Below are 13520 nucleotides of genomic sequence, written 5' to 3' on the forward strand. Positions count from 1 at the left end.
TAGTGAAAGTCAAATCTGAAAAATTTTGTAAAGTTATAATGCATAGAGTTAAGACTTTGGGGAATATAAATATGTTGATGTATAGGATTATGGCTGTGAAGCGTTGGAATGGATGAGTTATATATCATAAAGTTTTCATGTAAGAAGTTAAACTGTTGTTGTTGTTGTGGTCTTTAGTCCTGGGACTGGTTTGATGCAGCTCTCCATGCTTAAATCATAACTGATATGAAAAGAATATTATAAAAGGGGGGATCAGGTCAAATGAAGGATTCCTCAACTTCAATACATACCCATCTTCATTTAATAGAAATTAGGTAAGCAAAACAGATCAGTTTCAAAGTAGAAAAAGTATAGAGATGATACAAATTTATGTATCTACTCAAATTTATTGAATTTAAAATTACAATTAAAGTATAAGCGCGGGGTGAGTTGGTCAGTTCATAGCAGTTCCAGCCCGACGTGTGACGGAGGCCGACGAGAAAGACAGGCCGTGGTGCGTAGCACTGCTGGTCTTGCGAGGGCCAGAATTGTCTCCAGCGGGGAGGAACTTACTATTACACAAGAGCTTAATAATACCTGATTGCGTGTTTAAATGCATGCTATTTCTCGATAGCACACGACAAATTTAAGATCTTTTGTGGGTATCTTTTCAATGAAATATTGATTTCCCGTAGGCCCTGCACGGCGCTGAACGTTCGCAAAGTGGTGCCAACGAGCCGACTAGTGTTATGTCACAAGTTCGTTGCGGTTCCCGTACATCTCGTTGGCCCTTCACGGGTCCAAGTGACGTCAGGTGGAGCGAGGGGCCGGCGCCACGTTTGAAACTGCCGCTCCCGCCTCCCTGCAAGCCTTTGCTACCTTTCAGTATCCCAAGATTCTGGCATTTTCAAACTGTATTTTGTGTCCGTGTTTTACGTAATGCTCAGCTACGGGCGACTTGTCAAGCTCCCTTTGTTTTATATGTCTCCTGTGCTCGGTGCAACACTCTACAACTGAGCGAATTGTATGGCCTATACAGATACTGCCGCATTCGCGAAAGACTTTGACGACACAGTACCAGAACCATTAGGAAAGTAACGTCCGATCGGACGCGAAATGGAGACACTAGAGAAAATAAAATATCTTTTATTTGCAATAGTTTCCTACATCTTCTAGATACTTTCTGCATTATCGCCGCACCGATCTAGGCTCAGTGCAAATTGAAACGCGTATAGCCCGTGTGACGTGACACCGCGCGACGCGCACTTTTAACACGCGACGTGCGGACCTGCGCATACTGGGACGCGCATGGCGAGGGCGCCACAGCGTGGTGATGCGCACTAGCCGGGCGCCAGTTGCTGACCTACTGCTTTCCACACTAACAGTGGGTCATTCGCTACTAAAAGAGTTATTATTGGTAGACTTGAGTTTCTAAGCAGATTCAGGTATTAACGCTGAAGACGAAGTGTTGCTTTATTCGTTAATGAATAAAAAATATATACTTTGTTTCAAATGAAAAGGGTTGACAGTTTCAAACTAAGACTAACATGAGTGGTCCTGATTTTACAAATTAGTCCAGAATGACTACAAAGCAGTACATGGAAGCATACAGTACACAATTGACTGAAATAGGATGCAGTGGAAAGGATCCTTTTGCAATTGAACGAAAACTGGCAGTATTTATGAGATGGTTGTGTTGCACTTATGCCTGCCCTCTGGTGGAGGAATTTCACAGCTGCGGCCAGCTTTTAATGGTCACTTCTCCGGCGTTTTCAATCAGTCATGAGGCTGAAAATGTATGTAGGACACAACACCAGTAAGGACTGCACACTGTAGTGAATCGGCTGCCCCTTCTTGCCGTCTGAAAACATTGTGGCGGTAGAAGATATAATCCTAGTCGCTAATGACTCACTAGTTATTTAACTGTGCGTGACAAAACAAAAAACAAAACAAAAAAAACTGAATACATATAAATAACTGAAAAGTATAATGTACTAACAAGAAAGATGGAGAGCTTAAATGGTGAAAAACGAAACACTATTGAGTGACAATAAATTTCGGTATAGAGTAAAGCAGTATTTTTCGGACGGCCAGTACTATCACTGTCCATAGGTGCCATGCCGATGTGAGCACATGGCAGGACTGCTTTGCCTCGCCCCTCCCGTAGTGCTAGCACGGAGCGAGAAACTGTCTGACAAGCAGAACGCTGAGTTCCCCACCATGTCGCGTCCCAACTTACCAACTCACATTCGAACCTGTAAAGTCACAGAAATGTGCGTTGTCCTGCGCGTATCGCATGCGCTACACACGTCTCAATTTGCGCCTAGCATTAGACATCTGTCATAGCATTGTACCAACTTTCCAATATACTCTTCTAGAAGGCAGTGATTCATGTGAGCAGAGATTGATACCAGAGGGAGCTGTACGGTGGGTGCTGAAATACTTGACAGCACAAATGCTACAGGAGCGACCTCATTACCCCTGCAGTGTTCGGCCGAGAATTGTCATGAAGACAGAAAATGAATGACAGGTGCATGAAAGCAGGTCCAACATCGCAGCGGACACACGTAGTTGGCGGAGACACCATGCTCTAGGCATATTTACGCCATATAGTGTGCTCATGACTGGAGAGAGCGACGCGACGCCATTGACGGGCATACTAGGGACAGTGCCTAACACACCTGTGCAAAGCGTCATCGGATTTTCACTGTCGTTTCCATTTCGCGACCTATCGGGCCTTACTTTCAGAATGTTCTTCGTATACCACTACCTGCAGAGCGATGCGACTACCTTGTGCAGTGCACTTTATTTCTAGATCATTATAATATCAATAGAAAGAAAATTGAATTCGTTTTCTTTGAAATTACTGGCGCAGTTTCATTACGGTTATGGAGGGTCGCCGTAAGTTTTTTAAGTGGAAAAGATTCGCTTACACAAAAATGTTGAAAAGCACTGTCCTAGAGGGAAGTTCATTTTCCAGTTCAAACTACTGTGGAAATAAAATGTCCTAGCAAACAGCTGCTCTCAGCTCATCGATTCCTTTCGGTATCTGCAAATTTAAAATAAGAGAGCATTGGAACTTGCTTTTGATCACTTTGAAGCATCTGACTATTTCCTCCTATGTCATATCAGGACTTGGCTGTTTTAAGTGATGTTGTTGAGGTATTTAGTGTGCAACAGTTGACCGAATACGTCGTGATGACGCTATTTTGGTTCAAATGGCTATGAGCACTATGGGACTTAACATCTGAGGTCATCAGTCCCCTAGAATCTTGAACTACTTAAACCTAACTAACCTAAGGACATCACACACACCCATGCCCGAGGCAGGATTCGAACCTGAAACCGTAGCGGTCGCGCGGTTCCAGACTGACGCGCCTAGAACCGCTTGACCACACCGGCCGGCTGACGCTATGTGGAGTGTAAATAAATTTACACATACTGCCAGTGTCAGCCACCTCCTGACGGTGAGAACGAAGGACGTTGTCAGAAACTTTTGTTGTTATTTAATAGTAACCAGAGAGAATTTTTGCTCCCGCATGTCATCAACATGAACTACGTTTCCAGGACCCCAGAAACCGTTCGCCTTTTCAGTCGTAAGCAGAAAAGTACTGGCAACAAGAAATATGTGGCGAGTAAGAGTGAGGCTTAGAGCTTACCTGAGGCGTAGATGAGCAGCGCCGTCCACGGGTACTTGTTGATGGGAGCCACGCCGGCGGTGATGCGGTCAGAGTAGTCCTGTCCACATGTGTCCCTGCAAAAGACTGAAATGTCACAAGCCACCCGGCTAGCCTCCTTCCATTTATACGCTACATTCATCTGCTCATTGTCAAAATTCGTTCAAACGGCTCTGAGCACTATCGGACTTAACATCTGAGGTCATCAGTCCCCTAGAACTTAGAACTACTTAAACCTAACTAACCTAAGGACAGACACACATCCATGCCCGAGGCCGGATTCGAACCTGCAACCGTAGCGGTCGCGCGGTTCCAGACTGTAGCGCCTAGAACCGTTCGGCCACCGTGGCCGGCGCACATTGTCACGACTAGCTGTAGGTAGGATGCTTCAGTTTCATCATACAAAACTTCCATGACGTTATTTAATGCTGGGGAATGTATTTTATAAACCTACAGTGGTTGTCGGTCGAGGCTTGTAGTTCCATTTTAAAGAAGCGTGAGAACCGCTCAGTTCGCACAGAACACGTGAAGATAGAACTCTTAGTTTGTATATTGAAGGTGAAAGGTCCCTGGCTTCAGACGTCGAGGACAGAGTTCAACGGTGGACGGGACTTCACGGTATCCGTGTTCTGACGAGCGAGATTGTGGTTTTTCACATGCGACCACACAGTGCCGACTTGCCGCCACGGTATACTGTTGAGAGAATGCACACCACCCGCAACAGAAGGGCGTTGATGTTCGAAAACGGGACGTACCGTTGCCACAACATTGTTAATCCCGGTTCCTGTTAGAGTACCGTTTTTACTTATTATTCAATCAACCACTGGAGTAATTTAAACGTTTGGTTGGTTGCATTTGTATAAGTTAGCCCTTCCCATTTCCCATGAACCATGGACCTTGCCGTTGGTGGGGAGGCTTGCGTGCCTCAACGATACAGATAGCCGTACCGTAGGTGCAACCACAACGGAGGGGTATCTGTTAAGAGGCCAGACAAACGTATGTTTGCTGAAGAGGGGCAGCAGCCTTTTCAGTAGTTGCAGGGGCAACAGTCTGGATGACTGACTGATCTGGCCTTGTAACACTAACCAAAACGGCCTTTCTGTGCTGGTACTGCGGACGGATGAAAGCAAGGGGAAACTGCAGTCGTAATTTATCCCGAGGGCATGCAGTTTTACTGTATGGTTAAGTCAAGATGGCGTCGTCTTGGGTAAAATATTCCAGAGGTAAAATAGTCCCCCATTCGGATCTCCGGGCGAGGACTAGTCAGGAGGACGTTGTTATCAGGAGAAAGAAAACTGGCATTCTACGGATCGGAGCGTGAAATGTCAGATCCCTTAATCGAGCAGCTAGGTTAGAAAATTTAAAAAGGGAAATGGATAGGTTAAATCTTAGATATAGTGGGAATTAGTGAAGTTCGGTGGCAGGAGGAATAAGATTTCTGGTCAGGTGAATACAGTGTTATAAATACAAAATCAAATAGGGGTAATGCAGGAATAGGTTTAATAATGAATAAAAAAATAGGAGTGCGGGTAAGCTACTATAAACAGCATCGTGGACGTATTATTGTGGCCAAGATAGACACGAAGCCCATGCCTACAACAGTAGTACAAGTTTATATACCAACTAGCTCTCCAGATGACGAAGAAATTGAAGAAATGTATGATAAAATAAAAGAAATTATTCAGGTAGTGAAAGGAGACGAAAACTTAATAGTCATGGGTGACTGGAATTCGAGACTAGGAAAAGGGAGAGAAGGAAACATAGTAGGTGAATATGGATTGGGGCTAAGAAATGAAAGAGGAAACGGACTGGTAGAATTTTGCACAGAGCATAACTTAATCATAGCTAATCCTTGGTTCAAGAATCATAAAAGAAGGTTGTATACATGGAAGAATCCTGGAGATACTAAAAGGTATCAGATAGATTATGTAAAGGTAAGACAGAGATTTAGGAACCAGGTTTTAAATTGTAAGACATTTCCAGGGGCAGATGTGGACACTGACCACAATCTATTGGTTATGAACTGTAGATTAAAACTGAAGAAACTGCAAAAAGGTGTGAATTTATGGAGATGGGACCTGGATAAACTGACTAAACCAGAGGTTGTACGGAGTTTCAGGGAGAGCATAAGGAACAACTGAAAAGAATGGGGGAAAGAAATACAGTAGCAAAAGAATGGGTAGCTCTGAGGGATGAAGTAGTGAAGGCAGCAGAGGATCAAGTAGGTAAAAAGACGAGGGCTAGTAGAAATCCTTGTGTAACAGAAGAAATATTGAATGTAATTGATGAAAGGAGAAAATATAAAAATGCAGTAAATGAAGGAGGCAAAAAGGAATACAAACGTCTCAAAAATGAGATCAACATGAAGTGCAAAATGGCTAAGCAGGGATGGCTAGAGGACAAATGTAAGGATGTAGAGGCTTATCTCACTAGGGGTAAGATAGATACTGCCCACAGGAGAATTAAAGATACCTTTGGAGAAAAAAGAGCCACTTGTATGAATATCAAGAGCTCAGATGGAAACCCAGTTCTAAGCAAAGAAGGGAAAGCAAAAGGTGGAAGGAGTATATAGAGGGTCTATACAAGGGCGATGTACTTGAGGAAAATATTATGGAAATGGAAGAGGATGTAGATGAAGATGAAATGGGAGATACGATACTGCGTGAGGAGTATGACAGAGCACTGAAAGACCTGAGTCGAAACAAGGCCCCGTGAGTGCACAACATTCCACCAAAACTATTGACGGCCTAGGGAGAGACAGTCCTGACAAAGGTCTACCATCTGGTGAGCAACATGAATGAGACAGGCAAAATACCCTCAGACTTCAAGAAGAATATAATAATTCCAATCCCAAAGAAAGCAGGTGTTGACAAATGTGAAAATTACCGAACTATCAGTTTAATAAGCCACGGCTGCAAAATACTAACGCGAATTCTTTACAGACGAATGGAAAAACTTGTAGAAGCCTACCTCGGACAAGATCAGTTTGGATTCCATAGAAACGTTGGTACACGTGAGGCAATACTGACCCTACGACTTACCTTAAAAGAAAGATTAAGGAAGGGCAAACCTACGTTTCTAGCCTTTGTAGACTTAGAGAAAGCTTTTGACAATGTTGACTGGAATACACTCTTTAAAATTTTAAAGGTGGCAGGGGTAAAATACAGGGAGCGAAAGGCTATTTACAATTTTTACAGGAACCAGATGGCAGTTATAAGAGTCGAGGGGAATGAAAGGGAAGCAGTGGTTGGGAAGGGAGTGACTCAGGGTTGTAGCCTCTCCCCGATGTTATTCAATCTGTATATTGAGCAAGCAGTTAAGGAAACAAAAGAAAAATTCAGAGTAGGTATTAAAATCCATGGAGAAGAGATAAAAACTTTGAGGTTCACCGATGACGTTGTATTTCTGTCAGAGACGGCAAAGGACTTGGAAGAGCAGTTGAACGGAATGGACAGTGTCTTGAAAGGAGGATATAAGATGAACATCAACAAAAGCAAAACGAGGATAATGGAATGTAGTCGAATTAAGTCAGGTGATGCTGAGGGAATTAGATTAGGAAATGAGACACTTAAAGTAGTAAAGGAGTTTTGCTATTTGGGGAGCAAAATAGCTGATGATGATCGAAGTAGAGAGGGTATAAAATGTAGACTGGCATTGGCAAGGAAAGCGTTTCTGAGAAAGAAAAATTTGTTAACATCGAATATAGATTGAAGTGTCAGGAAGTCGTTTCTGAAAGTATTTGTATGGAATGTAGCCATGTATGGAAGTAAAACATGGACGGTAAATAGTTTGGACAAGAAGAGAACGGAAGCTTAAGAAATGTGGTGCTACAGAAGAATGTTGAAGATTAGGTGGGTAGATCACGTAACTAATGACGAGGTATTGAATAGGATTGAGGAGAAGAGTAATTTGTGGCACAACTTGACTAGAAGATGGGATCGGTTGGTAGGCCATGTCCTGAAGCATCAAAGTATCACAAATTTAGCATTGGAGGGCAGCGTGAAGGGTAAAAATCGTAGAGGGAGACGAAGAGATGGATACACTAAGCAGATTCAGAAGGATGTAGGCTGTAGTAGGTACTGGGAGATGAAGGAGCTTGCACAGGATAGAGTAGCATGGAGAGCTGCATCAAACCAGTCTCAGGACTGAAGACCACAACCACAACAACAACAACAACAAGAGCCCTTCCTAATTCGTTCATTTCTTGATTGCAAGCACCTTTAAGAGTCAAGTCACTGAGTTTTGTGCAGTGTCACTGCTCACCACCACCACTACCACCACCACCACCACACCACCACTACTACTATTACTCGATTGCGTAAACATAGTCGTTCAGTAGGGTTTTGTAGCAGTTCCCCACATTAAAATTCCTTGTTAGGGGCATTTTTGAGATGGCGATTCTATTGAACAATTAAAGTTCAACATAGAGTCTTAAGGAATCTGTGACAGTCTCGAAAATTCCATCATTTCGGTACGGCTTCACACATACACACACCGCGGGGCTTTGCAAAATGAGAACACCACCTAAGGAACAAAACTTTGCCTTCTCCTCAGAGGCGAGTAACGAGGCTTGCAGTGTCAACACACATTCTTCCATATCTGAATAGCGTAATGACGTTATTTACTTTCATGAATTTAGAAACTGACAAATAACTACCTATGACATTTCAAAAATGTTCTGCTAAGGTCACCGGTCCCTAGACTTACACACTACTTAAACTAACTTATTCTAAGAACAACACACACACCCCAGCCCGAGAGAGGACTCGAACCTCCGGCGGGAGGGGCCGCGCAGCCCGTGACATGGTGCCTCTAACCGCGCGGCCATTCCGCGCAGCAAAAACTTTCACAACTTTTGAAATTAAAGAAGAAGAAAGAAAAATAGTGCAGGTATTGAAGACGTGGTGCTATAGAGCAGACTCGGAAAGAGCCGGCGCCACTCACGTGGGCAGGAGCCGCAGGTTGGGGTGCTGCAGCAGGCTCTGCGGCCAGGCGGGACCCTCTGGTTGCGGGTGCGGCTCTGCAAAGAGTAGCAAAGGAAAAGACAAATTTAATAACAAACATCTTACAGTGAACTGTCGTATTAAAGCATTATTGTAATAATTCTCTGCACAGAATTCGTCGTGGACGCTTTTAACGGCTTCCCGTGCATTGAGCACATCTCACTGATTTTCTTGAGACGCGGATTCAGCTTTTCCAGGTGGAACAAGGAGACAACACGAATTCAATACAATGATGTAAACACGAGCAAGGTTCTAAACGTCTCTGCAAATCTACAGTGTTTGTCAAAATGAATTATCTGAGTTTGGATGGTAATAATTACGAACCATAGGACCTGTTGGAAATGAAATGTGTGTTGTTTGAATGGGCGTGACCTAGAGTTTCAGGAAATCGTCGTTAGATGCCAGCCAATTAGATGGCGCACGCTCAACAGTGTTTTACAGTTTGCATAGAATGAGTCAGTGCTCTCGGTCCGGCGTGCTTTTCGTCGGCGTTTTGGCTTTGATTTCCTGCACCCAAAAACATTCGTCGTTGGCATCGCCAGTTTGGAGAGACAGGATGTTTGTGCAAAGGTAAGAGGCCCGATCGACCTTGCACTTCCAATGACATGGTGGAAAGTATTCAGCAAACGTTTGAGCGAAGTCCGCCGCGTAATCGCAGAACTGGCATTTCCTCACACAACTCTCTGCTGAGTGTTAAGGCGTCGTTTGGTCTGTCAACCATACAGACTACAGTTAGCGCAGTCTATTCGGGTTGATGGTAAAAGTAAACGTGTTGACTTCGGCAATGCTCTGCTACAGGACATGGAAGACGATACGTGTTTCCCATGGTTAATTTTCAGAAAAAAATGGATCAAAAGGCTCTAAGCAGTATGGGATTTAACATCTGAGGTCATTAGTCCCCTAGACTTAGAACTACTTAAACCTAACTAACCTAAGGACATCACACACATCCATGTCCGACGCAGGATTCGAACCTGCGACCGTAGCGGTCGCGCGGTTCTAGACTGTAGCGCCTAGAACCGCTTGGCCACCCTGGCAGGCTAATTTTCAGAGATGAAGCAACATTTCAAGTTAACGGTTAAGTAAATAGACATAACGAGGGTTTATGGGGGCTACAGAACTCTCATAACACTATTGAGCACCACAGAAACACACCTTAAGTGAACATTTTAGTGCCATTTATAGTGAAAAGGTGTGTGGTCCTTTTTTTCGGGAATGAGCTATTTTGAAACGCTGCTGAACTTGCTTATTCCACGGTTTCAGGAGGACTCCGATGACTTAATTTTCAGACGGGATGGAGTTCCGCCATACTGGCATAAAAACGCACATCAGTTTCCCAAATACACTCTGCCTCAACGCTGGGTATGGCGCACGGGACCCGAGACACGATCTGCATTCTTGGCCGCCAAGATCGCCAGGTGTGACTCCATGCCAGTTTTTCTTGTGGGTGTATATGAAGGAAAGGTTGTTCATCTCCCCTCTAGGTCGTGACACAGAAGAAGAGAAGGACAGAATAAGGGTGCCATAACGTCTATAAAAGCAAATATATTGTGTACAGTTTATGACCATGTAGCTATCGTCTAGATGTCATTCATGCTGCTGCTGGTGGATACACAGAGCATTTGTAATAGCACAGCTAAAATGTTAAGATGAGTACTTTGCAATTCATGCCACGTTTGTAGTATGTTTTATCTATAAATATGGAGTTTTGAAATCAGGTAATTCTTTTTGAAACACCCAGTATATAAAAACACTGCACGAAAAGTATCAAAATTAACAATAAAATATGTTAATCTACACCTACCTTAGGTAATATTTTTGTAAGGTGAATTAGGAAATACACTCCTGGAAATGGAAAAAAGAACACATTGACACCGGTGTGTCAGACCCAACAAACTTTCTCCGGACACTGCGAGAGGGCTGCACAAGCAATGATCACACGCACGGCACAGCGGACACACCAGGAACCGCGATGTTGGCCGTCGAATGGCGCTGGCTGCGCAGCATTTGTGCACCGCCGCCGTCTGTGTCAGCCAGTTTGCCGTGGCATACGGAGCTGCATCGCAGTCTTTAACACTGGTAGCATGCCACGACAGCGTGGACGTGAACCGTATGTGCAGTTGACGGACTTTGAGCGAGGGCGTATAGTGGGCATGCGGGAGGCCGGGTGGACGTACCGCGATATTGCTCAACACGTGAGGCGTGAGGTCTCCACAGTATATCGATGTTGTCGCCAGTGGTCGGCGGAAGGTGCACGTGCCCGTCGACCTGGGACCGGACCGCAGCGACGCACGGATGCACGCCAAGACCGTAGGATCCTACGTAGTGCCGTAGGGGACCGCACCGCCACTTCCCAGCAAATTAGGGACACTGTTGCTCCTGGGGTATCAGCGAGGACCATTCGCAACCGTCTCCATGAAGCTGGGCTACGGTCCCGCACACCGTTAGGCCGTCTTCCGCTCACGCCCCAACATCGTGCAGCCCGCCTCCAGTGGTGTCGCGACAGGCGTGAATGGAGGGACGAATGGAGACGTGTCGTCTTCAGCGATGAGAGTCGTTTCTGCCTTGGTGCCAATGATGGTCGTATGCGTGTTTGGCGCCGTGCAGGTGAGCGCCACAATCAGGACTGCATACGACCGAGGCACACAGGGCCAACACCCGGCATCATGGTGTGGGGAGCGATCTCCTACACTGGCCGTACACCTCTGGTGACAGTCGAGGGGACACTGAATAGTGCACGGTACATCCAACCGTCATCGAACCCATGGTTCTACCATTCCTAGACCGGCAAGGGAACTTGCTGTTCCAACAGGACAATGCACGTCCGCATGTATCCCGTGCCACCCAACGTGCTCTAGAAGGTGTAAGTCAACTACCCTGGCCAGAAAGATCTCCGGATCTGTCCCCCATTGAGCATGTTTGGGACTGGATGAAGCGTCGTCTCACGCTGTCTGCACGTCCAGCACGAACGCTGGTCCAACTGAGGCGCCAGGTGGAAATGGCATGGCAAGCCGTTCCACAGGACTACATCCAGCATCTCTACGATCGTCTCCATGGGAGAATAGCAGCCTGCATTGCTGCGAAAGGTGGATATACACTGTACTAGTGCCGACATTGTGCATGCTCTGTTGCCTGTGTCTATGTGCCTGTGGTTCTGTCAGTGTGATCATGTGATGTATCTGACCCCAAGAAAGTGTCAATAAAGTTTCCCCTTCCTGGGACAATGAATTCACGGTGTTCTTATTTCAATTTCCAGGAGTGTATATATATTTTTTAAATTAACTTTCCCAATGACATGTACAATGTTTCTTAACTGATCCGTAGCTGGGTAATCAACATGCATAGTGTATGGAGCCCAGGACTAATGTCAATATAGTCATTTACCTCTCCCAGTATATGGAATGTGCCCGAGTTTAAAATCTATTAACTTACTTAGGAAACAGAATTTAAGCGGCGCTAACTTTACTAGTAATCTGGTGATGGTGCGAATAAACAGCGACGAAGGTAATGTGACATTTATAATACTCCACATGAATTCGCAGCTGCGTAAGAGGACAACCACCAGCTGTTGAATGAAAATTTGTGCCGTACTGGGACTCGAATCCGGATTTCCCACTTATCGCCGATCTTCTTCTCGAACACAAATGTAAACAGCATAAATTATCTGGACATATTTCTCGTACACAGTGCAGACATAAGATGGACAGACGAAGTGACTCATGTGTACTAGGGATCGGGAAAATTATGGCAGCGTTAACACCCAGTTGAACCAATTACTTGAAGTCGTGGATACCATGTGAAACGAAAAAAATGTTAAAAAGCTTAAAAGAATTTTATTGATACTGATGAACATAAATGAAATGGCCGACAGTCTGTCCTGCTATAAAAATTAACATTCTTATCACGGTTTCTCTTCTGGGCCTATTATTGTTTATCGGATCAACATAAGCTAGCCTACTCTGATGTGTCTTCGGTACTTCTCATTCTCCCGCAAAATGACCCAGTTGCTTTTAAAATGGTTTTCAACGTCTAAGATCATATGGAAACATGCAGATGTGAGGAGTAGAATGCATCATTCGCTCGCATCTCAAGACAGAGTGCAAGAAAAAACACTTATCAATTGCAAAAGGAATTTATGCTCCCATAAACAAGATTCCTACGAACAAAGTATTACTCATACTTAGTGACATGAATGTACGGTCGACTCTATAAGACGCAGGCAGAACAGGCAGTAGGGGACAAATAGTAGTTGATACAATAAATGAACGCAGCATCTTTGTTTTAAAGAAAGCAGGACAAACACCTACTTACTTAATGGAGGAGGATCCAGCAATGTTGATATGTCACTAGCAGATACGAAGTCCATAATATACATAACAAATGGGAAGACTATAAAATGCCACATACAGTGACCGCAACGTCATACTCACCCACACAAACACATACATGGAGACACAATCTTCACAAGAACAAAAGCAACGACTTCTTCTAAACAACACTGACTGGTAAAAATAAGGGACGTATTTGAAGAATTTTCCCTCCATCCAGTCAATGGTTGTTTGGACTATAAGGGTCACATCCTGACGGACCTGCTTCAAAAAGCACAACGATTAGTTATCCCAAAGACCGACTGTGCACCGAAACCGAAACTCCACTGGTCAACTAAGATAAAAAAGCTAAGGAATGACGCTGGAGACAAAAGGAAACATTACCAAAAAGCAAAAACAGCACGAAAGAGGGTGGTAAGATTGGATTTATACCGTGATGCAAAGCAAAACCATAAAAAGAAATTAGACAAGACCTGACAGGATCACTGGTACAGTTTTGACAAAACTCTGCTACAAAACGATACATGGGGGAA

At 44.4% G+C, this 13520-nt stretch overlaps 1 protein-coding gene across 1 annotated transcript in view; it reads right to left on the reverse strand.

The window, feature by feature from the left end:
* Positions 1 to 13520, reverse strand: part of LOC126352812 (CLIP domain-containing serine protease HP8-like) — a 65622-nt gene that overhangs the window by 39859 nt on the left and 12243 nt on the right. Inside the window, exons 2-3 of the mRNA XM_050002715.1 lie at positions 8601 to 8676; positions 3639 to 3733 (exon numbers count right to left, since the gene is read on the reverse strand). Coding sequence (XP_049858672.1) covers positions 3639 to 3733; positions 8601 to 8676 — 171 coding nt within the window. The remainder of the gene's footprint in view (positions 1 to 3638; positions 3734 to 8600; positions 8677 to 13520) is intronic.

Source organism: Schistocerca gregaria, chromosome 1, assembly GCF_023897955.1.
Source record: "Schistocerca gregaria isolate iqSchGreg1 chromosome 1, iqSchGreg1.2, whole genome shotgun sequence".
NCBI lineage: Eukaryota > Metazoa > Arthropoda > Insecta > Orthoptera > Acrididae > Schistocerca > Schistocerca gregaria.